The sequence below is a fragment of the Caretta caretta genome, chromosome 8 (genome assembly GCF_965140235.1).
Source record: "Caretta caretta isolate rCarCar2 chromosome 8, rCarCar1.hap1, whole genome shotgun sequence".
Lineage (NCBI taxonomy): Eukaryota > Metazoa > Chordata > Testudines > Cheloniidae > Caretta > Caretta caretta.
The window spans coordinates 12,951,788-12,978,789 of record NC_134213.1 but is presented as its reverse complement, the minus strand read 5'-3'; the positions used below and the strand labels follow the sequence as shown (position 1 = coordinate 12,978,789).

General features: G+C 43.0%; 1 protein-coding gene and 1 long non-coding RNA gene across 18 annotated transcripts in view; one reads left to right on the top strand and one right to left on the bottom strand.

The window, feature by feature from the left end:
- Positions 1-27,002, top strand: part of TCF7 (transcription factor 7) — a 142,990-nt gene that overhangs the window by 75,718 nt on the left and 40,270 nt on the right. For 14 of the 17 annotated variants that reach the window (XR_012669564.1, XR_012669565.1, XM_048861834.2 and 11 more), the window contains 3 exons: positions 16,435-16,567; positions 20,235-20,325; positions 24,787-24,873. Coding sequence is in view for 15 of the 17 variants with exons in the window: in XM_048861834.2 (XP_048717791.1) it covers positions 16,435-16,567; positions 20,235-20,325; positions 24,787-24,873 (311 nt within the window). In the remaining 2 variants the exon portion in view is untranslated. The remainder of the gene's footprint in view (positions 1-16,434; positions 16,568-20,234; positions 20,326-24,786; positions 24,874-27,002) is intronic. The other 3 variants (XM_048861835.2, XM_048861837.2, XM_048861846.2) reach the window with 1 other exon arrangement.
- The window catches only part of LOC142072947 (uncharacterized), an 82,190-nt gene that overhangs the window by 34,574 nt on the left and 20,614 nt on the right, over positions 1-27,002 (bottom strand). The window contains exon 2 of the long non-coding RNA XR_012669573.1: positions 11,135-11,234. This is a non-coding gene — a long non-coding RNA (uncharacterized LOC142072947). The remainder of the gene's footprint in view (positions 1-11,134; positions 11,235-27,002) is intronic.

The following is a 27,002-nucleotide window of genomic DNA, read 5'->3' as shown; positions in this document are numbered from 1 at the left end:
CCTTCTCATCAGAAGGCTGTCCCTTTTCAGAGGGAGGTTTGAACAGCGCATAGAGGCTAAGAGCCTTTTCTCGCAATGTGTTGCCATCGATAGGCACACATTTATGGTTCATGTCTTCCAGCCATAAGTTGAATGCCTTTTCAATCTTCACTAAAGTCTTATCACGCACCTGGCTCATCACCTTAGGAGTTTTTGGAGCACTTGATGCCACGACTTGACGAATTTCTCTCTTTTGAATCTTGATGGCATGGATGCTAGATTAGTTGTGGCCATATTTACGCGCCACGTTGGAGACCGACATACCATCTCTCAATAGGTCCAACACAGCCAGTTTTTCCTCTAGCATTGGAACAGATCACTGTTTCTTCGGTTGAGCACCAGATGAAGTAGTTAGCTTGCGTTTAGGGGCCATGTTGTACAAAAAATACGTACAGTATCTTTAAACACTAGACTCACACTCAGCGCAGCAGATGCTCACACTGTGAGAGGCATGCGGGAACTGAGACCGACTGAGGGAACAGCAGATTCACGTCTCCCATCTCACGCTCACTCTGGGGCATACACTCATTGAGTGGAATGGTGAGCGGAATCGCCCACACTATTTTCAGGTATCTTGTTATTATTATTTTTTTTTTTTGCGAGCGCATATAGTTGAATTTGTGTAAGTTAAATGCGCGTATGATGCGACTCACCTGTAACTCTGAAAAATAGGTAAATAAAGCAACTTCTTACTCAACAGATCTGCTTTCTTTGTCTATTCAAAGTCATATAATAGAATCATAGAAATAAATGTAGAGCTGAGCGGGACCTTGAGAAGTCATCTAATCCATCACTCTGCAATGAAGCAGGCTTAAAGTACCTAGACCAACCCTGATGGGTGTTCATCTAACCTGTCCTTAAAAACTTCCAAGATAGAGTTTCCACAAACTCCCTAAATAACATGTGCCAATGGTTTACTATCCTTATACTTGGAAAGTTTTTCTTCTTATCCAAGCTAAATCTCCCTTGCTGCAAACTAAGCCAATTACTGCTTGTTCTGTCTTCAGTGGACATTGAGAACAATTGATCACCATTCCTCTTCATCACAGTTATTTACATATTTGAAGACTTATCGTGTCCCCCTTCAGCCTTCTCTTCTTTAGCCTAACATGCCCAGTTCTTTCAACCGTTCCTTATAGGTCATTTTTACTAAACCTATCACATTTTTGTTGCTCTCCTCTGAACTTTCTCCAGTTTGTCCATGACTTCCTTAAAGTGTGGCCCCAGAACTGGACATGGTACCCAGCTAAGGCCTCACCAGTGCTGAGTAGAGTGGAACAGCTACCTCCCCCATCTTGCATACAACACTCCTGTTAATACATCCCAGAATGACATTTGCCTTTTTCTCAGCAACATCACACTGTTCACTTTAGTGACAAAACTAAGTTTTTTACAATGTTATTTTACTCTTGCTGCTGCTCTTATTATTTTTCTTATTTATTTCTATTACAATAGCATTTGGGGACCCCAGTCAGAATCCTGCCCCCCAAGGTGTCAGGTGCTGAACATACATAGAGTAAGAGGACAACACAGCAGTTGGAGAGTAAGCTGAATTCTATTCTGGCTCATGCACAATAAATAGAATTCTGAGATATGTTCCATCTGCTTCTCATAGGGCTCCATGCTTGTCATCTTACTAATTTCAAAGGCAAATTTTATCAGTAAAATGATGGTTTATCTAGTTTATCTCCTGAAAATTCAACCTGCAATATGAAAGTTAAGCAGGGCTCCCTCTGGCTTGGGGGTTTGTTCTGGTGGAGAAGGGCAGTGATGAAGTGTAAAACTCTGAGCTGGCAATGGCCCTTTGAGGGACACAGCCAACTATCATCTTTTAAAGCTTCCCCAGGCACATCTGCACCAGCTGTGTGGCTAGTGCATAGTTCACCTCAGAATCAGAGACATTAAACTAGCTCCTTTTTGCCCTCTCCAACCACTCATGGCACCTTGCAGCTGGGAATCTGGCCCAGAGGCTTTAGCATCTGAGTACCTATCTTAGGATTTCAAAATGCAGCAGCAACCTGCCATTGTTTCTGTCACCCCACTCATCACTCGTCCAGTCCTTTTAGTTCATATCCACTATCTAGTAGCTCTTTGCAGCATTCATCATTTGTTCATTAGAGGAAGCAGGCAGGCCTCCATTTGTTCTAGCTAGGTCAGAGGCCAGTACTCACGCGAACCCAGAAAGCCATATCTGATAGCCAGTACCTCAGTGACACAGAACAGAGCAGCAGCCCCAGAGATGCTAACCCCCCTCCCCGCTACATTTGGTGAAGGGAGCAGCGTAGCCACGGAAAGTAGCGCCCAAGTGTGAGCGGCATTAACTTTCCTTATTTCCTTTCTGCTACAGCAGTGGGCTGGAGATATGAGACAGTGTAGCAAAAGTGAGAAAAGAGAAAAAGTGCACAGAGATGTGAAATGAGTTGACACTGGAGGTAGCCCAGTTGCTAAGAGAGTTGAGGTGGCGGCGGCTGCTACTGCTATATTCAAGTGGTATGTGCTCACACGCTTTCAAACAACAACAAAAATTATATTGAATTTTTACCTTGGGTGTGATATTTTCTATCAGTAAAGTTTTTGTGATGCAATAGCACAAAGAGACATTTGCTTAAGGTGTCTAGAGGCATCAGAACAATCCTATTTGTTTTATTTTTATTACACAATGGCTCAAACTGGCAAAGCAGCCAGATTCTAGACATACCATGGGGCTGTTCAGATCTGGTTCTGAGCTAGGTTGTTCAGGCCAATGTCTGCAGTGGGCCTAAATCAGAACATTGCATGCAAACTCACATCCACCCACCCCTGTGAGCTTCTAATAAACTTCAGATTCAATCTGCAGCATGACAGGTTTCAGAGTAACAGCCGTGTTTAGTCTATATTCGCAAAAAGAAAAGGAGTACTTGTGGCACCTTAGAGACTGACCAATTTATTTGAGCATAAGCTTTCATGAGCTACAGCTCACTTCATCGGATGCATACTGTGGAAAGTTTAGAAGATCTTATTATATACACAAAAAGCATGAAAAAATACCTCCTCCTACCCCACTCTCCTGCTGGTAATAGCTTATCTAAAGTGATCACTCTCCACTGATCCAGGTTTTCTCACCCCCCCCCCCCCACACGACTGTGGTTCTAACATACATGCTGTTCTAACGTGTTCTAACACACGTGTGTGGGGGGGTGAGAAAACCTGGATTTGTGCTGGAAATGGCCCAACTTGATTATCATACACATTGTAAGGAGAGTGATCACTTTAGATAAGCTATTACCAGCAGGAGAGTGGGGTGGGAGGAGGTATTTTTTCATGCTTTGTGTGTATATAATAAGATCTTCTAAACTTTCCACAGTATGCATCCGATGAAGTGAGCTGTAGCTCACGAAAGCTTATGCTCAAATAAATTGGTCAGTCTCTAAGGTGCCACAAGTACTCCTTTTCAATCTGCAGCATGGATCACATCCCTAATACTTTTGCACTAATTTGAGTTGATTACAGTGCAAGGAGATGAAAATGAAATCAGCAAAGGCATGAGGGTATACCCCATCTGAGCTTGGGAACTTCTTCCAGTGCAAAGTGTGCTTCGTATTCACTGCAGCCTGACCTTATAGCTTTATTTCTCAAGCACAAAAGCTGGGCTCGGATGACTAATTTTACAGAAAAAAGATAATTCCCCATTGAATCAGCAACAGTAAATGTTCATGCATTTTGTTTTTCATGGCCTAAATGTGGACTCATCTCTCCCTGAGAAGTGAAATGTGACAAACACATGTAGGATGACTTTTCCTGACTTGACTGCATAGCTTGCAGCATGTATGTTAGAACCACAGTCATTCTAAAGTCTTAAGTGGGAGATATCCATTTACTTCAGATTATGGCTCCCCAGCAAGTCTGCATGCAGGCTTCAGAGTCTTTTCCTCTTAAGCCACCTCAAGTGTAACGAACAGCTATACAGAACTCTTAGGCTCTGAGGACTAAGCTCTGCACATATACAAAATTCTACAGAACTGGAGCTTCTCTTTTCGACTGGGCAAACAAAGGAAGCAAGATTTTAGTTCCTGTGAGCAGGCTAGCCTCAGGGAAGCCAGCTCAGCTGATTATCCAAACTTTTCTTATCTGAATTGTCCAGGGGACACAACTCCCCTTTAGATAACAGGGCTTTTGAGATAGTCAAGGCTCCGCTGCTGAAGACTGCTGTTTTCCAGCAGACCCAGATGGACTATGAAAAAAGGTTATTCAGTGAGTACGGCTTACAATTGTCCTTGTTTATGTGGCTCTTATGGGAGAGTGACATGAATATTCACGAGAGTTCTGATTATTGCCAGTCTCCCATCCATATCAACATGTGCAGCTGTGTTTATGTGTAGGACCTACACTAACTGTGGTATATGTTCGGATTTTCTACTTCGAGTAGGAAAAGTTAATCCATTTTAAAATATTTTGGGTTTGATTCTCCACCGCCCTGAGTCCTACTTGCGTGTTTTGGAGAGGGGAGGCTGTCAGGGAGCCTGATATGCTCCAAAGCGGGACAGCTTTAACTCACATGTAAGGTCCTTAACATCAGTGGAAAATTGGGTGTATAGAGGAACAGATCTTCCTCTCCCTGCCCTGACACTCCCTTCCCTAACCCTTTCCCTGCCCCAGCACTCCCCTCGCCTCCTGACACCCTGGTGTTCCAGCCCAGATGGCTACAGAGGTGGTGCAGGTGGCAGCAATCTCACCTTCTCCAGCTTCGTGCTGATGGAGACCACCTCCCTACAGAGGGGCAATTCTCCAGGGGCAATCTCCAGCTGCTTTAAGTTCAGCTTTTTGGACTGGGGAATCCAGGCAATACATATAATTATAAGCAGGATATGGAACAGCATATAGTGCTCTAAGGATGGGGAAAAAATCCTTGGCAACATACCTCAGAGCCTGGATCTCGCGAGGCTCGTGTTATGGTGCTAAAAATAGCCACGTGTGGACATTCTCATTCAGGCTCTGAGGCCTATCCCCATTGCCAACTTTCAGAGCCCAAGAGGGAACATCTACCTGGCTATTTTTAGCACTGTAGTGCATGCTTAAGTCTGTAGACCCAGGCTTTAAGACCTGCTGCCAAGGGTTTTGGGTTGTTTTGTTGTTTTGTTTTAGTGTAGATGCCAATACGAGTCAGTGCAGTCCCATGTTTGAACAAGTGGTGAGAGGAAAAAAGGAGGGAATTGTGCAGGTTCTCAACTTTGTTTAGGATCTAGAGGTTAGAGGGTCAAAATTTCAAAAGGGCCTAAGGGCCTAAGGCACATCTCACTGAAAGTCATGGGATGTAGTCTCCAAGTGCCAAAGTCGCTTTTGAAAAACGGGGTTTAGGCTCCCAATTCACTTAGGTGACTTTGAAAGTGTCACCCTACACGTACAACAATGCTTAGCTCTTATCTGGTGGTTTTCATTCTTCCATTGAGCTTATGCACTTCGCAAAGATGGATTATTATCCTTATTTTACAGACGGGAAAACTAAGGCAAAGGGCAGTTCAGTGACTTGCGACACAGCAGCCACTAACCACTAGAGCTGGAAAGAGATCTTTGTTCAAAATTTTGGGCAGCTCATTCCATGCTATTTCTTTATTTTGCCAGGCAGGGATTCCCAGTTCTTTGCTCAATCCCCAAAACCACAATTTCCCTTCCATTAGATGGAAAATCAAATCCTTCCTTCAGTTGTCTGAATAACTTTCTTGCCTATCTCTGCCAATTAAAGTCAATCTGGTAAAATACAAAAATAAAATGGAGTGAGCTGCCCAGATTTTTGACTTTCATTCACAAGAATTTCTCATGGAGTCATGGAGAGTCTCCCCAAAGATTAAGGGAGCTGACAGACTTGCCTGCTGCTTTTTCAATGAGCTATTTCTGGGGCCAGCAATGTGGGAAAGTTTGAAAGTGATATGACTAATCTGCACTTACCGCTGCTTAGGTTACCCTGCCGAATGCTAGAAACCACAGTGATCACTCAACTCAGCAGTGGCGGCGGCAAACTTGTGTACAGTATTTGGTTAGTGACAGTGAGGGACTAGTCATACAAAAACTTAGGGGAGTGTTTCCAGATTTGCGCCTCTTGTGACTAGAGCTCACTGGTAGTAGCTCACTGCTATGTGCATGTGTCATCAGAACACAAAGAGATTTCAGCAAGGTGGGTAGGTGCAATAGGAGAGGGGAAATGCAGACAATGTACACAGCAAGCTTTTGTAATGATACATATCTATAACATCGGTAGTAACGTCTACTAGTTAAAAGACAGGACCAGGAACTAATTCTTTGGATTCAAGTCCCAACTCTGCCACTGCATTACTGTATGACAGCAGGCAAGTCATTTAACCTTACTGTGCCTCTGTAACCCATCTGTAAAAAAAAGGGCACATCTGAAGACTTTGAGATGAAATGAGCTACAGAAAGGCAAAGTATTACAGTAAGCAGCAACCATTCGTAAATATATCCTCGCTGATGGTCTTTTTATCCTACTGATCTCTTGCATGTGGCATATTTCTGTGATCACAAGGAGACCGTATGATCCCTGAGGAATGGTGTGTGATATACTTATAAGGCAGCAGCGACATCACCAGGGAAACAATTATGTAGCAAAAATGGAAATTTTACTTTTTTGTTTGTCTAAATAAAAAAAAATTGGGGAAAAACAACCCTCCTCCCAGATTTACACTGCTTAGAAGGCTGGCATTTTCTGTGGTGTCTGCCGAACTAATTTTCAGGAAGCCACGGAGGCAGTATTGTCCTGAGGACTGGGCAGGGGTTTGGGATCTTGGTTGTATTCATGAATCTGCCATTGACTTGCTCTGTGATTATAACTAAGTCACCGTGCCTACCTATTTGTAATATGGGGCTAATGATCTTCCCTCCTTTATAAACTGCTTTGAGATCTAGGCATGGAAAGCGTTATCATAGAATCATAGAATATTAGGGTTGGAAGAGACCTCAGGAGATCATCTAGTCCCACCCTCTGCTCAAAACAGGACCAACACCAACTATGTAAGTGAATATGTTGTTATGATCATTAATTCTGCCTTTGCTAAAGAAGACCTATTGTGTTTTTCCATTTGGATGTTGAGGAAACAGAATGTGGCAGTGCGAAGCTCCATGAGCCAGATCCTCCATAACAGGCACAATTAATTACCAAAGGGTCAGTGTAGAAATGTCCTGCGGTCAGTATGTGATTTCTGTTTCCTTTATGGCTGACATGTTGGTAAGGTCTGGAGCCCATAAGTGTCAACTGTCATCCACTCCTTGCAGTTTACCCACTCATTTTAAAGTCAGTAATTAGTGAATGGAATGAAAAGTCAGAAGGAAATTAAAATGTTTTAAATGTAGATCGTTTTCACATTACAAGGTTTCAAACATTGAAGTTGATGGACCAGATGAGCCCATTGTGTTCTACTCTGTAGCTGCAAACCAGCCTTACAATAGGCTAGTGTAGGGAAATCTTCAGGTGGCACAGAGCTGATTCAGCCAACTTGACACCACAGTCCCTCCCAGCCCTTGGCATAGAGGTTAACAGGAAGGGGCATAGCCAGAGCATGCTATGCTCCAGTGATCTCCAGCTGCTGCAATAGGCTCGAGGGCCTGCTGAAGGCAGATACAGGTTAGAGCAGCCCTGAGGCTACTCTAATTTATGCCAGGAACCCAAACCAATCCACGGCAGCCCCAGGGAGCCAGAGGTGGCATAAAATATATGACTCTTACAATAGGGCAATAACTGAAATATGATCGGTGCTCCCTTACTGTTCCTCCCTGAAAGAGAGTGTAGGAAAGAAAGTACAAGAGCAAGGCTCTTGCTTTAAAGAAAAGATTTGAGGTAGTAAATAGGAATTGGGAGCCAGAGGTTAGGATATTTCATATGATGTCTCAAACATAAATTTGGAGAGCAGATACTTTCTTACTGTTTTACTTATTTTATATTACTGGGATATTTTGTAGTGGCTTACTTGGATGAAGTGCTAACAGACTGGTCTGTAACTGCAGAGTCTGCCATTTGACTATAGTTTTCCAAAGCCTCAGGAATACTTTGCAGTCCTTTTTTTAAAAAAAAATAGCTAGCAGGGCAGAATAGTGGCAGAGTATTATTTAAAATATCAAAAGTGTAATGGAAGAAACTTTGATTATAAATCCTCACCCTTATGTTGAGGATTCAGGAATCTGAAGTGCATGATCAGTTAGTTTTAGCCCTCTTCATTTCGAGTGGGGATAGAGTGACATTGCAGGTTCTGAAATTTGCTTATCTCAGCTGGGAGTGTCAGTAACCTGCTGCTAGGCCTGATTGTTATAAAGTGTCAGCAAAATCCTCCAGCTAGTTTCTTCTCAAACAGAGGGAAATCTAAGAAATGACTTTTGTAAGTTTCCCTCTTACAGGAGATGCGCCACTTAAGTAGTTTTATTAAACATCTTTGTACTAGTTCTATTTTGTTCAAAATGGAGGGTGGGGGGAAACCTTGAAACATTAGCACCTGTATCAAATGTGCAAATGTCTGTCCCAGCAAAGATGCCCCATGCACAGATCCTCTGTTGTCTTTGTTGTGTAATTCAAATTGTGGTTGGATGCGTTTGCTCTTTTGCTTTAATGTATTAATTCTTGTGTTACCTGCAATTCTCTCTTATTTTAATGTGTGAGCAACAAAGCACAGACCATAGGAAGTTCGGTATCATGCTGAATGCTATATCCAGAGTTTACAGCTCATGTCTGCAGACCAGCTGAGGGCTTTGACCCTGGGTGCTTACTCCAACTCCCAATGAAGTTAATAAAAAAGGCTTTCATTGGCTCAGGCCCCTGGTGAGTTAAGGGCCACCAGCATTACGTGTCTTACTTTCAGTTATGACTTGTCTACACAAGGGAATATTTCTAAAACATGTCCTCTACCTGCTACCACTGATGCAGTTCCACCAGCAGCAGCAATGCTGGGATTCCAAGTGTAGACAAAGGTCCTGTGACTGTTAGCATTTTCAGCACTGCGTGAATGATTTAACACCTGCTTTGAGCAGTTTTGGATAATCCAGTGGTAAAACCGCTGGTGGCTTCAGGAACCTTGGGCAGCCAGGGATAAATGGTACCCGTTTGCACATGCATCTTGGTCACGTTTGGCCAAGGATGGAGTTGCCCAGCCCTTCATCCTGCTGTGAAGGGAAAGATACTGCGGTGGTGGTGGTGATGATGAATCTTCTGGTTTTATGTCCATTCAGCAAGAATAAGAATTTGATAGTTAGCCTAGAGCTTCTCTTGAAGTTGGACACACCTATATGTGAGGGAGGAAGTCTCATAATTGTCCCTTGCCAGCAGTTTGTCTTCCTTAATAATCAATGCACCTGCATTTCTGCACTGCCCATCCAATTACATTAGTTAGGAAGGTGGCTTTTCAGCTTCAGAGTGATAGCTGCTGCTGTCTGGGTCTTTTTTTTTTTCTCCCCCCCCCCATCAATTTCACACAGGTTAGTAGAGGCTGAGTAATCTCAGTAGTGTGGCTACTTAAAAGTAAGAGCAGTATAAGATTATGCATGACGGTGACAGGAATTCTGCACCAGAACACAGTGTTATTTGGTTACCAGGGTGAACAAAACGAGAATGCGCAGTTGCACACTTGAGAAAGTATGTGTTTAGAGACAAGTCTGAGATGTCAAACTTGTTAGAGAAAATGGTGATCTGGGACACAAGAACATTCAGATACTGTGTCCCATTTGGAAAAAACAGTTCTTGTGTCCATCCTCTTGTCCATAAAACAGGCCGTGTGTGAGTAGCAGAGCAGTGTAAGCTGTCCTGTAGGGTCGTGTGAATGGTCCCACTTTTAAGGGTGAGAAGATGTTAATCTCTGTGGCCCATTCATTCTTTGGCCTCTACTGAAACTGCGAACAAAGACTCCAGTTTTGGTGGGTTTTGATGTAGACATCTGTGCATGGGAGGCTGGACTGAAACCAGACAGGTTATTTTAGATAGGCATCTAAAATAGCCCTCAGTTGATAACTAAAAACTTTCCGCCACCACTGACCTAAAATGAATTTGAATCAGTGACTTTTGACGAAAGTTCATAGAGCCCTTCACCAATCCCAGAGTCATCCAGTTCCTCATATTTTTAGTATAACTTACATTTTCCCATCCCAGTTTCCCCTGTGTTCTAGAGAGACATTCTAGATAGACCTATTTCTGATACCACCACATCCCTTACAATGTCATTTCAGTGTTTTTTTTTCCAGGTGAAATATTTAAACTACATAAAAATACATGCAAAGCAGTACTGTTCAGAGTCCTCCAGTAACAGTTCTATTTCTCCTGCATTCTCCCTGCAAATTGTCTTCTCAAAGCTAATATAGGTTGAAGGTTAAATAGGGGCCTGGTTGGAGGGACTATTAAAATTTTTAAAATACTCCTATATTAAATGCAATTCAGCTTGTGGAAACATTTGTCTTCAGGTCAGTTTTCGTAGCATAAGGCAATTTATTGGTTATTGGTTGGCAATTTCAGACTTACCTTCAAGATTCTCTCAGGTATTAATGTATTGTTTGCAGGAACTAAATCCAGGCCTTATCAAAAGGGGAAATGATGCCCCCTGTCTTGAGTATAGGCTTTTGTAGCCGTCAGATCTGTTTTTACAACTTGCAGTGCCTGGCAGCTTATAGAGAATCTGATGGTGACCAGTAACCATGAAGGTTTCAGAGTAACAGCCGTGTTAGTCTGTATTCGCAAAAAGAAAAGGAGTAATTGGTTAGTCTCTAAGGTGCCACAAGTACTCCTTTTCTTTTAGTAACCATGAAGGTGGCTCCTGGTTGTGAACAAATACAGACTGAAATATTTAAAGCTGTGAATCAAAGTAGAAGACACCTTCTCAGTTTCTCAGCATCTTCTCAGAACCTTCCTTCCTTCTCTCTGTTTGTCTAGCTCAGGAAACAGGCTCCCATTGACAACTTGCTGTTAGAGAGGAAGCAGCACCCCCGGGCAGTCCCTTACTGACATGCTTCTGCCTGCTTGCTTGCTTAGGGCCTTGGCCTGCCTGATGTGTGTGCCAGGCCAGGAGTAGTAAGAAAGGGTATTACAGCCAGGTGAAGGAGTAATTTAACAGGAGCGGGGGGGAAAGGCTGGACTTACCTTGGTGTACGCAATATGTTTTCCATCTGAACTGACAGAAAATCTGAGTAACTGATTTGCAGCCCTTTTGTATGCCCAGCCCTGGTGTCCTGCTTTGCATCTAATGGGAAAAAAACAACTGTCAGTTTGTGCCTTTGCTGTGACTGCATGACCTTTGTGTTTTGTTACTTTTTATATATATTGGGGATTAAAATAATGATGAATCACATTTTTTTAAATGGCCATCTGTTTTACTCATTGCTTTAGAAACCCACAGTCCACACATCAGAAGAGCACAGGACTGTACCTCCTACCGGGATCAAATAGTAGAATGATGCTCCACTTTGGACCAGATTGGATGTGAAAGAGTGAAAATTCTGCCCTTTTGTGGACAACAGAAATGCTTAGGTTTAGATTTTTCAAAAGTATTTGGCACTAGTCTAACTCTGCTCCCATTTAAGTCGATGGGAGTTTTATCACTGATTTCGAAGGAGGCAGAATTAGGCCCACTGAGCATTTTTGAAAATCCCACCCTTAATATATCAAGGACTGGATTATCAGTTAGGCAGGTAAAGTTGCACATATAATTTTGCTTGTGCCTAAGTTCTGCACATAAAGCACTAGCTGTGTGCACAAATCAAATATTTGTACAAGCACATGGGTATAAGGGTGGCTTTTAGTGTGCACAGACAACTGATTTGCACGAGCCTGCTGGGTATTAATGTATTAAGTTAGGAACGTGGAGATATGCATATAGAGTTGCATATCCTTAACTTTGAAAGTCCAGCACTTAATTAGGCTTTAACTATAGCCAATTTCAGAAATATCCCTGAAAAACTATTCCAGACTTCCTCTCATGATCCAGAGTGGTCAAAATTCAGTGCTTCATGGTAGAACCTAAAGATCCAGTGTTTGACTAAACACTCTGAGTTTGGAGAGTTGCTTTGCTTTCTTTCTTAAATAAAATTTTATGTGCAGCTTTGTTTTATTTACTTGAGCAAACATTTGGTAGTGTATACAAATGTGAAGTAACACAGTTTCTACTAGCACAGATTATTTATTTTCCAATTCATACAGAGATGCTATATAAATGCATATTGTATTTTTTACCCAAGGATTTTTAAATACTTCATACAAGTTCAGCTTTGCAAGACTGCTGTGGATTATGTATTATTATCCTCTGTTATAGATGGAAAAAAACCAAGACACAGAAGCCTGATTCTACACTTTCTTCTACCTGTGCAGATTAAGTGTGAAACGGCTATGAAATCAGAAAAGTCATGTTTTATACTCACGTTGTACAGGTGTAAATGCTAAACCAGATGAAAGGTAGTGGAGAATCCAGCCTAGAGATAAGTGACTTGCCTACATCTACACAACAAATCATTTGTAGATGCTGCAATGGAACCCAGGAGAGCTGATTCGGGGTCCCCTCCTTTAACTACTGATCAGCATTTGTATGTGGTCCACTCTTATTCCTCCGAAAACTTGTACTATTATCAGTCCTAATGTTGTCTGCAGATTTTCCCTGGGACAAATCCTGACTGTTTCCCTAATCATGGTGAAGTCAGTTTGGGTTTAAAGGCATTGTGGGCAAAACTGGGCAAGTATGAAATGGCAAACATGCTTGAGGCAGACAGCAAAGTTTGTGTGTGTGTTTTCCTTAAAGCACTGCCACTGTTTTAAACAAGTTCCCTTTTCTGTGCTCCAACATGCAGAAATATTCTGCATTGTGCTTAACACAGAAGCCTGATTTCACAAAGATTTCAGGACTTGATTGCTCTGATGGTGAAACAGAGAGAGAGGGGGAGACAAATGTTTTTTCTGAATTTAATTTTGTTTGCTGCATCCTTCAGATTTGTCCATGGCTACCATGAAGCTATTCCGAGGTTACTCAGGTTTGGTGGGGTAGAAGGTATAGAATTAGTTGATGTTTGTTCTGGATGAGTGCTTACACAGCACTCAGGAAAGCCAATGCTTTCAAAAAGTGTCTACTAAATACGGGTTTCTCCATTTCTGAGAACCATCCATGAGACATTTTGGTCCTGATTTTCAGAGGTGCTGAAAACCTAAAACAACTAGAATCAGTGACTAGTACGTGTGAAAACCCAGAGTGTTCCAAAGTGTGGACCTATAAGCTCCTAAATTCTGTGTCCCGGAATGTACTTGACTCTGTGTAAAACTATGTAGGAATCTTTGCGGCCAGTCTTTCCTTTAGGTATTCCAAAGTATAGCTCAGGAATCTGGAGGGCCTGTTCCCAGGACACACTGTCCTTTTGCTTCCTATTGTTCTCCTTTCCTTTTTTGCGCCTTCCTTTCTTCACCGGCAGCTGAAGGGATTGTGCTCTTTCCAGAATCTCTACATTTGACACCTGTCCCTACTTCAAAAAGACCACTGCCTATGGTTTAGCAGAGTCTGAGGCAGGGAAGTGTCTTTGTAAGTACAAATTAGCACAGAACGGCAGTTTGTGCTATTTATTCTTTACCTTTAGTCACACACTTTTCTGTTTCAGAGTAACAGCCGTGTTAGTCTGTATTCGCAAAAAGAAAAGGAGGACTTGTGGCACCTTAGAGACTAACCAATTTATTTGAGCATGAGCTTTCGTGAGCTACAGCTCACTTCATCGGATGCATACTGTGGAAACTGCAGAAGACATTATCTACACAGAGACCATGAAACAATACCTCCTCCCACCCCACTCTCCTGCTGGTAATAGCTTATCTAAAGTGATCACTCTCCTTACAATGTGTATGATAATCAAGTTGGGCCATTTCCAGCACAAATCCAGTTTTTCTCACCCTCCACCCCCCCCCCCCAAACTCACTCTCCTGCTGGTAATAGCCCATCCAAAGTGACCACTCTCTTTGGTCGAGAGTTTGTGTGTGTGGTTTTTGGAAGGGGGGGGGGGGTGAGAACCTGGATTTGTGCTGGAAATGGCCCACCTTGATTATCATACACATTGTAAAGAGAGTGGTCACTTTGGATGGGCTATTACCAGCAGGAGAGTGAGTTTGGGGGGTGGGGAGGGCGGAGGGTGAGAAAACCTGGATTTGTGCTGGAAATGGTCCAACTTGATTATCATACACATTGTAAGGAGAGTGATCACTTTAGATAAGCTATTACCAGCAGGAGAGTGGGGTGGGAGGAGGTATTGTTTCATGGTCTCTGTGTAGGTAATGTCTTCTGCAGTTTCCACAGTATGCATCCGATGAAGTGAGCTGTAGCTCACGGAAGCTTATGCTCAAATAAATTGGTTAGTCTCTAAGGTGCCACAAGTATTCCTTTTCTTTTTACACTTTTCTGTGCCATTTTTTCTTTGTCATATAGGGCAACTAAGAAGGGGTAATTTATCCCTTTCCTTGAAACCATTTTGCTGTGTGATCTTTCAGCTTTCTTTCAAGGGATTACGTTTTTCTGCCAATAGGGAAGAATTTGGTAGTTGAAGTGGCTAGATGTAAAGTGTAGCACTTTATACACTAACAAAGGTGACTAAACTTACTCCAGAGACGGGGACAGAGTGAGGGCAGTGGCTTCACCGGATGTTACTGAGCATGCTCAGTCCGTGCGATCATGCTCAGCACAAGCCAAGCAGCAACTCGTGGGGGGGTGGGGAGGCGGCACACATGACCTCATGTTTCCCCCCACCTCCTTGCTTCGCGTCTGACTCATTCCCTCCGACGCCTGAGAGCCCAAGAAATAGGCATGCTTCAAGTCTGCTAAACTGAGGGGCCCCTGGAGTCAGAGGGCTGGGTCTCTGTATTAGTGAGCACCTTTGATATAAACACACCGGGCCTGTCGCTTACTTTAGAAAACACATGTTCACATTTAGATTTAGAAAAAAGAGAGAGAGAGAGAGCACACCCCCCTGCCACGTGCCTCAGCAGAGGGAACTGATAGGGCAAAACAGAGGGTGCTAGGATAGCAGTACATTTGCTAACATACTCAGTATCATCCTGAGATAAAGAAGGTATTGTAGGGCCAGGGGTTCTCACAACAAATTTTTTGGTGGCCTTAATGTGTGGCCACCAACTCTTGGTGGTGGCTGCGCTGACAAATTTTTCCTAAAATACTGAATTAACTTTAGGAAAAACAAATAAATAGGCGTATACACGTGTCCAAATCATTCTAATTTATTGAATCTTTTTTCAGACTCAATAATAAAAATAATGTAGTTGTCTCTGTTGTTTACTGAACCTACACAGAATAGAAACACAAATAAGGTGCTCTGCTGGTTCTTGTCTTTTTTGTTGTTGTTTCTTTTGCTTTTTTGGTTCCTTTTTTTAAAGAGACTTGCTAGCTAGTAAGTCTGCTGCTGTGAAAAGTGATATTAACAAACCTACAAATATCACTTTTCACATCAGCAGACTTACTCAGTCCTGGCAAGCCCAGGGACAAATTAAGCCTTGGATGGGGAGGTCGATAGGGAGACAGTGGGAGAAACATGACAGGCTGGTGAAGGCAGCAGGGGGTCAGGGATGATGGGGGTGTGAGCCCCACAGCTGGGGTTGGAGCCCGGTGGCCAGAGCCTGCTGCCCACCACCCCAGGGCTGGAGCCCAACCCTACCGTCCCCAGGAAGGTTGGGAACTCACTAGCTGCCTGCTCCTCCAGCATTTGTGTCTCCAGAGGGAGGGACCACTGCTTTGCCCCCCGTCCCTCATCACTGCCCAGGAGGCTGTGGCCACAAGAAAAGCCACTGGTGGCCACATTTGAGAAATTCTGTGTGGAATAGGTAGTACTGAAGAGTTTGAAAACTTCATGTTGGTTGTGCTGGTCCAGGGTAACATCATAAATATTACAAAACAGTGTTGTATTTTACTGTGATGGTCCAAAATACACCAGCGTCACTGCTGGTGTGGATCTTTCCTGTAAGGGACTGTAGCATTTATTTATTTAGGTAAAGATATTTTTCTGCTCTGTCTTTGAGAGGATTTATTATAATTCTCAGCATCTCACTTCCAAAGCCAGGCCTACAGAGGGCACTTGCAGTCTTAGGCAGGCAGGAATGGCTGCTTTCATGGAATCATAGAATACCAGGGTTGGAAGGGACCTTAGGAGGTCATCTAGTCAAAGCAGGACCAATCCCCAAATGGCCCCTTCAAGGATTGAACTCACAACCCTGGGTTTAGCAGGCCAATGCTCAAACCACTGAGCTATCCCTCCCCCCTGTGAAGTCTCTGATCCAGACCTTTGCTTTTGCTAGGAATAGCGGTTCTAATGATATTTGCTTAGACACGTAATACCAGATACTCAATATACCTGGATTGTAAAGCACAAAGGCATAAATTGCTGAAGCCTTTCCCCTCCCCTTGTATTTTACAGTCCAACAAGGTTCCTGTAGTGCAGCCGTCCCACGGAGTCCATCCACTCACCCCACTCATTCCATACAGCAACGAACATTTCAGCCATGGCTCCCATTCACCACACCTGCCAGCCGACATCAACCAGAAACAAGGTAACTCTTATCCTACATAAGCTTGTTGGGGCAGGGGTCCTCATGAAGACTTAGAAGAGGGGGCTGATGCCATAAGCTGTTGAAATTAGAGTTGCTACATAGCCTGTGTTTTTCCAGCACGGTCAGATTCTTTAACCTATGTCCAGTTTAAAAAATAAATGACCATCAATGCAAACACTAAGTGCAGCGAGCCATGGGCAGGTAGGGGCATCGGCTAGCAGGGGAATTGCTTGGGATTTAGCTCCTTGAGGATGCTTTGCAGTCATGGCCAAGAGAGGCTTGAACATCAAAAAGTATCTGCCTTGATCATCCATTTTGCTTAATTCTCCGTGTAATAAGTCCCTTTGTAGCCTTAGAATAGACCAGAGTCTGGGGATGATTCACAAAAGTCAACCAGAAAATGGAAAGTAACCTTTCTTTTGACTCATACCCGAACAGTTGTCAGGTTGTCATTATGAGAAAATAAATGCTTGAAACAGGAAATATTTTGACTAACTGGGATCTGTGTCTGGTGTGTAGCTGGATTTTTACAGACTGCAGCCGTGCGTATGTGGTTGTCATACAGTTTGAGTATTTGGATTTCTCTTATTTGTTAATATAATACATAGCAGACAATCATTTCAGGAAGAGTATAGAGGAAAGTACGATAAGGAGAGGTTAGTCCCTGTACTGTGAAAAGTGAATACATGTGTGAATTTATCATAAATCATTTCTGGTTTGGGGGCTAGTGAGAAGCTGCTGTTATATGTTGTATTGGTGCAACAGACTCAAAATCTTCCAAATTCATCCAAAGCTTTGCTAAGATTCACAAACTTTGGGCAGACCCTGGGCATAGTTTCAAGTAAAACTAGGTTAATTTACAGCTTTGTGTCAACCTAAATTCTGGCAGGGATCTTGGGTTCATTTGAACCTGGAAGTCAGTGGAAAACTCCAGGTGCATACACAAGATGGTGTGTTTCACGCAAAGCCCTGCATACCAAAGCCACATGGCTACCTACCGTTCTAAACTTTATGTGACGCTATCCTGCCAACACCCCCATTGAGAGGTAAAGAAATGAAGTGTTCCACCCACACAGTATTGTTGCTCACCTTTTGGAGTGGGGGAATTTTCTGTAATTTCATACAATAGTCACCAGTCCACATAATCTCAATTTCTAAAGGTTCTGAGCATGTTGCAAAATGATAGGTTAGCTGAGTTACGAGTGCTGCCAAACAATGTGTGATAAAGTAAGGGGAATGGCTAAGGAGGTGATGGTGATTTGTCAGCAGTTTGAACCCTAGGGGCCACATTCTGGTCTCACCAGTGTTACCCTCAGTAAGTCCACAGACTGCTGAGGATTTACACCCATGGAACAGATACCAGAATATGTCTGGTGTCTCTTCCAGACAGCAGATTGCTTGCCAGCCACCAGCATGTAATAAAGTCATCAGAAAAATACAAAGTTAAATTAAAACCTATTAGAAGCATAGCTAATGGCAGATTTCCAAGTCTCACAAAAGTGGCGAGGGAAGATTTTATTTTTTATTTTTTTCCAATCTTGCTTGGCTCCTGAGGGAATATAACACAATGCACCTTATATCAGGCTGCCCTTGAAAACTACTTGCAGAACACAGCTCCATGACTCCTCAAGGGCCTTTGAAAGTCCCTGCCTGTGAGTGTGCTTCAGGGACTTCCTATTAGTATGTAAAGCTTTAAACAATAGAGCACCAGCCTACCCCAGGGACTGGCGGCTGCCCTATGTCCTTTCATGAAAATTAAGATTGGCACTGGAGCTGCTAATAGTCCCACAGCATAAACCTCTGTTGAAGACCCATGAATCTAGAGTGCTCTCCTCCTGGAGATAGGCCAAACTACATCCTCAGTGTCCTTCAGGGCGAGGATCTATTGGCTAATACATAACTGAAAGGTTATTTGATGTTCTGTTGTCACCAGGTAACTATACAAAAGGTCAGTGTTGTGTTCAAGGGATCATTCATTTCATATCCTTTCACCATAAGGCATTTCCCTGGCAACATCTCACTCTTCATCACACAGACAGATGCACACACGCTCGCTCTCTTTCTTCCCACATGGGGGACATTAATCTGGGGATCTTTCTTCCCCATGTCCCTTTTGGAGGTAGATACCTAAAGCCTGGTTCTGGGTTTTAATCCTGTGCCAAGTGCAGTGAGAGCAAAGCAGGGTGCTTATGTTTTTCAGTTCCCCAATTCTGAGGGCAGCTGAAGACCCATTTGGCCCTCCGTGTAGAAGCAGCTTCAAGGCTGCTCTAACTTCTTCCCAGCTGCCCAAGGCTCCAAGAGAAGCTGTCCTGAAAGCCAGAAAAATAGCCAATGTATAAAGACACTCCGGCCATACCCTCTTTCCTCTAACCACACTCTGTTACTGACAGCTGTGAAGAGCACCCAGGGAATCCCATTAGCAAAGGGGAATTCCCAGCTGGCCACATGAACTTAGTTTATGGCCCCTTGACACCAACAGAGCGGCACAAATAGGTTGTGGTAGAAGAGACAATCAGGCCCTTAAAATCAAGACCTCTCTGAAATGGAATACACAAGGGACGCTTAGAGAAATGGCCCTGAGGGAAGCGCATGGAAAAAGTCATTATGGATAAAGAAAGTGCATAATGAAATGGCAGGAAGCCACAGGGAAGGAAGGCCTTGCTCCTGAATGGGGTCATTGGTCAGCATTACCGTGACACCCCATAAGGAAGAGTTTATCTGAGATGAGCAGGAACAGTGTGAGTGGGAAGAGAGGAATAGAAACTGCTGGGATGGAGCCGAAATGCAAAGCACAGTGTTGTTTAGCAGGTGAGTGTTGTGGCCTTTGGATGAACGAAACATGAGTAGAGTCGTCATCTTTTTTCTGCAGTAATGTTTGAAGGTTATCGCTTTGCCCTGCCCCGCAGCAAAGGGCTACACCGAAGGGCATGCCTGGGAGGGAGCCTCCCATCCCTGGTCCATGGTGTTAACAGGGCTCACGCTAGCCCTATAAAAATAGCTGGCTAAGTGGTGCTTTGACCTTGCCCATGAGGCTGGAGCTTGGACTCCCAAGCCCCACTCTCCTCCGGCCCAGGCTTCAGATCTATTTTCAGAGCGCTAGTGAGAGTCCACCCAGCACAAGTCTGTGGAGCCGAGCTTGGAGGCTTGCTCCCAGATGCAGCGTAGACCCAACCAAACCATTAAAAGGGATCAGTTGTTGTACCCTGTCATTTGGAACGATTGTGCAAAGGAAAATACTTTTGTCACGAACGTTTCTGCGGGCAGGTCTGCGCTCGAAGCGCTACAGTGCGTCCGGTGAACCAGCTGTATGCTGACGGGAGATGTAATTACTACACCTCTGTGAGAGGCAGAAGCTACCTTGGCAGGAGAGCGTCTCCCGCGGACGTAGCGCCCGTGCGGACAGCGCTTAGGTCACTATAACTTGCGTCGCTCGTGGAGGGGCGAGCGTGTGTCTTTTTCACAGCCCTGAGCAACATAAGTTACATCCGCTTAAGCGGTAGCATCGACCTGCCCTCACGAGTCGCAAACCTAACTGAGTAGCTGTCCTTGGAGTACATGGAAGTACATATAGAAGTTGAAAACATATGGATGACCAGAAACCTGGAAATGCTACTGCTTGCTCTTCCCAAATTTCCTTCTCTAACTAAAGTCTTGATCCTCTGCTTAGGTGTGCACCGTCCTTCCCAAACATCGGATATCCCTGGTTTCTACTCCCTCCCTCCCAGTGGGGTTGGACAGATAACACCTTCTATGGGATGGTAAGTGCTGACAGTTTATCCAGGGCCTCAGCAGGCAAATTGAGCGCTGCTCTTACACCTGCATCCTAAGCCGCACCAAGGTCCATTTACTCTCTAGGTCTTTGATCCACTCTAAATAGTATAATTTACTGGTGCACAATTTGTTTACCAAAGGACTTTGCAAACATTAGCTCTTTAATCTTCACAATGGCCCCACCTGTGGACTCACAAGGCCTAATTTCCCCTGTGAGGTTGGCAAGTAGTATCACCCCCATTTTACAAATGGGAAGCAGAGACACAAAGAAGCAAAGGGATTTGACCCAGGTGACTGAGCATCAGAGCTGGGACTGGGAATCTGGGCCACTAGCTAGATATCTCTCTGCGTTTCCCGATGCCTTTCACATGACATTTTGTAGGGATTTTAATAAATAATAAAATAAAATAAAATAAAAAAATTGAGAGCTGCTTAGGTCAGCAGTCCATTGCCCATCCTGCTCTAGATGTAATCAAGGCTTCTCGTTTTGAGTGGGATCTAGTTCTGTCATGCTCTGGATTTAGCCATGGGCTGCTATTTTTGAGCATATCAAACTTTGGCGTCCCAGCCCTGCATTCAATCCACCAGAAGCTGCCTTTCAAAAAGTGTAAGACAGGAAAAACACAGTATGGCAGAGAACTGTCTCAGCGGAGTACACAGAATGCTTGCTCACCCAACAGCAGGATGTGTGTGTCCTGACATTATTCAACCCATGATCTCTTGGAATCCTGCATTCTGAGTGGCCCAGAGACCTATGTAAATCCTTCACTCCTTATTAGTTCATATTTTATTTTTGTCATTAAAACTGAGTGACTTTGAGTACTCATAGGAACCATATCTGGTGAGTCAGGACGTGCCATTTTTGCGTGATCTCTCTTCAAATTAGATTAACATTTTCAGTGAGTCCCATCACCAGGTCCTGATAATGTATTGAAATTGTAGAGACATGAGGCAAGATTTACAGCTGTAGGGTGAGTTTGGGAACATACATCACTGACCATTTGCATGGGGGAATCTTAAGGTGAAATAATCAGTGGACAGCAGTGTGCAAAAATTTCCTGACTGTTTCTCTTGCAAAAACCTGATATAGACATGTAGGTATCTTAAAATGAGAGAGGTGAAACAATTAAAGAACAATGTGACATGTTAACTAGATTTTTGTTTGTTGTTAGTGTTCCAAATATTTAACCCCAAAGAAACAGAGACGGAGGCCAGCCTTAGATTTAGGTTTGGGTGTGAGGAGATTAAATTTTGCTTTCTGTCCTAAACCTGCTGCTCTTGGCCGATGGTTTAACTCCTTGGACAATGTGATTCCTCCTCAGGACAGACAAATAGAGACTGCAGGAGTGACTGTGCTGTAACGTGAAAAAAAAAAAAATTGGAGGAAAAAGCAGCTACTCGGCCAAAGGCACAGCTGGGAGAATGGGAAACAGTTAAAGGCAGCCTAGTTACATGGAAAAAATCTCTTTCTCAAAATGTTTGTTTGTTTGTTTGCTGGTCAGACAGGAAATTCATTTTGCTGACAGCCGGCATCTGGCAGGATTTGGCGCCTTTAACCAAGCTAGTCAGACAAGTTCATTAATGACTAATGAAACTGATATGGTAAAATGACAAATAGAAAAACAGCCCTGTGGATCAGAGAGCAGACATTTCAATTAGCACTTTTACAAATAGGAAATGTATGTAATATAGACTTTTAATTTTTAAAATAGTTGTCTGCTTGAAGTTTACAAAATTCCATAGAACCACTTCCCAGTCCTAAACTTTAGTTTGATGCTTATTTTTCAAGATGTGTTGTGAACAGAAACACATGGTAAGCTCCAGTAAATTTCAAGCTTGGCTTCCCCCAGAGGAATGATGGGCCTCCCAAAGGGAGTTCCCTGTCAGAACTGCCTCTGAGTTATGTAAATGAAGAAATTCTGCATTTGAGAAGTGCCTAGAAGCAAAGATGGTTCTCAGCTGTGTCCGCTTAGACCTTCTGTATGTGTTTACAACCCGAATGCTGTATCTCTCCCCACGCACTTCAGGGAAGTGTGACTGATATTTTCAAATGTTTCATCAAAGAGATAGGTCACCAGTTTATGCTTTTACAGAGGTTTGGTGCTTAAACAGTGTGGAAACTAATTGTGTAGGAGAAGAAACACCGCAGAGACTCCTTGTGCCAATAACTAGTGCTGTGGTATGTGGACAGTTCTTAAGGTTCACTGTTCTGGAATGAAGCTGACTTCAAACGCAAAGCGGTCTTAATACAGGAAGCAGCTTTTCCTTAGCAAGCTGCCTAATAAGAGTTCAGCAGAAATGGTCTTTGTTCCTGCTGAGCATTTTGAGAAGAGGAGCTGCAATAACTCTCTCTTTAATTAGCTGGGATGACAGTCAGGAACTTCGAATAAAAATGAATTATAGTCCAGTCCAGTGAGTTTGATCGCTGGAGCCTGACAACACACCTTAACCAAGAGCCTTGTAAACTGTGTCATTTGCACAGCTCACCAGCTTAACTATGCACCAGGTTTGCTGCTGTCTCATTATTATGTTTTCCCCTTTGTCTAAAAGCTGTTCTCTCATCATGGGGTGATAAAATCTTTAATTGTACATTCCCAGCGATCATGGATTGGTTTTGCAATTGAATTAATTTGCATGTCAAAATCACTTTGGATAAAGGCTTCAGTGCCATGATCCTTTTATATTCAGATATCTTGGCCCCTAGAGTAATGAATGTCACTTCTGGATTAACTTTGAATGTTTTCTCGCCCCTGGGGCAGGAATGCTAAACTTCAAAGGTTGTTTAGGTTCCTGATATATTGTAGCACTTGGCTGTTTGTTGACATGTTTATACACTACTGACTTCTAAGGAGTGTGAGAGGGATTTTTGACTGGTTGTAAACAGAGCAGGCCAGTTCTCAACCATGTACACTAACTTTAATACAGGTTTCAGAGTAGCAGCCGTGTTAGTCTGTATTCGCAAAAAGAAAAGGAGGACTTGTGGCACCTTAGAGACTAACCAATTTATCTGAGCATAGGCTTTCGTGATGCATATCCGATGAAGTGAGCTGTAGCTCACGAAAGCCTATGCTCAGATAAATTGGTTAGTCTCTAAGGTGCCACAAGTCTTCCTTTTCTTTTTTGCAACTTTAATACACACAGAGCTTTTTAGATTTCATCAAGCTGAGACACAGTAATTCCCTGAGTGCCATAAACACAACCTTGTTCTTTCGGGTTGAGGGGCTAAGTGCCATGATTCCACAGTGATGGCTCTTCAGAGCAGGCATCGTGATTACCTCTGTCTGAACAGCACCAGGCAAAAGGCAATCCCAGTCCTTTGCAGGACATCTGGATGCTTCGGGGATATAATAATAATAATGGACCTCATTTTCAGAAGGGTGGGAAATCAATTGAAGCCGTTAATACCGATCATGTTCAGTAATAACGAATGAGGCAGCACTTCTGTTCTAAACCCCAATTTGCTTGTGCTTAGTAAAAAAACCTCTCATTTCAGTTTCTTTAAGTTTGAAACTTCATGCCCAACTTTAAGCCAGAGGTGAAATAATTTTTGGAAAGTGTGCAGAAAATCCATTCTGATGGGGGTATTTTAACCTATCTGAGCATGAAAAGGTTTTTCATTGATTAAGAACGTTATTCGGACGTTTGGACTCCAGTAACTCAAAAATAGCTTCGGATTCCAAACCTGGCGCGTACACAGTCCTGAGTATGGAATGTAAGCGTTACTTCATTTGAAGAAATATATGGCCTGACCCTCAGCTAGTGTAAATTAGCATCGCTCCATTGAAGTCAGAGTCTTCAGTTGAATTCAATGGAGCTACACCAATTTTCACCACTTGAGAGTTTGTCTCCTACTTTTGAAATCAGATCATTTTAAAACGGTATAATGCAGTGTGTTGTTTTCCTTACTGACTTAAAAGATCTACCAAAGCCTGCTACTCCAGTGATCCCAGGTGCAAATATTTGATTGGTTGACCATTCCCCTAATCACCAGAGTGGGAAAGAGGCTGATTTTGAACTTGGCAGTTCATCTTGATATTGCACAGCAAGTGTCTATGCCTTGTAAACACTTTTTCAGTTAGGGTGTGCACTGCTGAACAATGTGTTCCTACAGTAATAATCCACCTGAACCTTTCATCTTGATACCTGTATAGCAGATTTTAAACTGTTTAGAGCTAATGAAGTGATACACTCACATAATGCTCTAGTATTTTTCAACATTTGGGGGAAGTTGGGATCCACATTCAGATCTGAACTTTGCAATCTGGGTCCATCTGCATTACCTCTGCGCTGAGGTTGGAAAAGACAGATGCTTGTGGCATACATTCTAGCCGCCAGAGCGACTAAGGCTTTCACATCAATGAGTAGCAATGAGTCCAATTATAGAGGATATTTTTAGGAAAAGCCACACGGATGTAGATGCTTTATAGACTCTTTCTTCCCGATCCCAGGCAGAGCCAGTCTGTCTATCCGCTTCCGTCATGTGGATTTAGACAGCCGTATTCGTCAGCGCTCTCTGCTGGGGCTACTTTCTCCAGGTAAGTATGAGCTGTGTGAGACAAGACAGCAGCTCTGCTGGTCTCGCAGCTTGCGCCATACAAGCTTGCAGCAGACTGCAAACGTCCAGGGAGGGGCTGTCAAGCTTCCAGATGGCAGGAGCAGGGAAAGAATTTTGCTTTTAGTCAAGTCTTTCTAAAATCATAAAAACATTGAGTTTCCATGGAGAAGCCACAAAGATTTTATTTTTATACTTTTTTTATTGATTAAAACCAAATATAAAAAAAATCCCCCACTATCAATATTATAAAGATTGGATGAGGTCCAGTTTTTATATACAGTGTCACTGCAGCCACTCCAAACAGCTCCCTTACCTTGAACTGTAATCTTTACTAGAGATAGAAATGTTCCTTTCCTCAGTATAATGGACTGAGGTATGTTGTGCGGAGACTGACATGTTTTACTGGCTCTTGGTCAGGTTGTAAAGCTGGCGGAGAGTATGATCACTACCAGTGATTTTATTTGTCCCCATGACTGCAAAATTTGAACATCTGAGCCTTTTAAATTCCATTTGTCTCCTGCTGCACTTCCCTGCATTCCAGTAGAAGGATGAGGAGTTGCTATGCTGCATCACTGGATTGTTGGAACTAACTCCTTGCTAACCCCTATTAAAGCCTTCCCACAAAACTTAAAAACCTAGGGTCAGGTACTTAGCGGGTATAGAATAGTGTAGTTCCATTGACTTCAGTGGATCTCTGCCAGTTTAGACCAGCTGAGGATCTGGCCGCTAGAACACAATAAAACTTACATACAGAGCAAGTTGCATTTTGCAACACAAGCCTAGGACATTGGAGTACTGCAATGTCCCTCTCTTCTCCATACGTTACCCTGGCAGATTTATGAACATGACGGGCCCAACTCTGCCTTCATATACATGTGCACAGTTTCCACTGATTGCACAGGCATGCCTGTTAACACAATTTGCCCCTTAAGTGTGGATTTGTCCTACAATTACATAGCACTAGAGCGCTTACAAACATGTTTGGACAAAATTATGAAGAGTTCATTACAAACGCTTGCATTGTTCCTTCCGCCAACCGACAGCAAGCCCCTATGCTCCTGTTGGTCTCTTCAGCTAGAATAGATTAAGCCCCATGGGAGTTTATGTGCAAGCAACATTTGTTCGCATCTCCAGCTTTTGCTTCTGCTATGTGTTGTCATGATATGTAGGAGATAACATTCAAACTGTTGTTGAAGGCTTTCTTCAGGGACTTATCCCTGGAACAGTGGCAGGAAAATAGTCAGCCTATTACTTTAGTTTTCCACCATGCTGCCTGAGGCAACTTCTCCTGTCTGAGCATCTAAATAGACTATAAAATGATAGAGAGGAGTTTACAGACCTCAATAGTTGCCCAAAAATCTCATCTTGCATGGTGTTGGCATTTTCACATATACTATAGAGTGGGACAGGTTTTGCAATACTGCAGACAAAAAAGAACACCTTGTCAGAGGAGGATCAAACTTCAGTGTGGCCAATGGATCAAATCAAAACATCTTTTTTTGTGTGTGACAACATATCTCATGAACAGTTGTTTATCTCCCAGGGGAAATTCTTGCTCTCTCCAAGCTCCAGCCATAAAATGGCAAGTTTGGCAAAGCCTGGCTATAATCTCAAAAATCTATACAGAGCTAATGAAGCTTGTAAGCTAGTAAAACCTCTTATGAACTCATTTCTGTGTTGGTGGATAACGTGGCTAGGGCTGGGTGTACCTCCAAGGGTTGCAGTTTGATTTGTGCTGAGACTCATGCTTTTTCTGTTTAAAAAAAAAAAAAAAAAAAGGAGAGAGAGGTATATGGGGGTCCTAATTCAAATCCAAATGTTGGTGTGGTTTTGGTTTTTGCTGTAACACTAACAAAAATAGTGTGACAACCGAGATCTGAAAATGCCTTTTTTTTAAAAAAAAAAATAAAAGCTGCTGATCGCTGTAAGGCTAGATTACATTGCAAATTAATTTTTATTAAAAAAGACCCATGGAATCTGAATGCTGTTCCAAATCTTTTCTGCTATCAGTTTGGCTACTATGTTATCCACTCATCCGCTGTCATCATGACAGAGGAATACTCAGCAAGGGATGTATTGATGGATGAAGCCAAAGAGAAGTATCAAAGA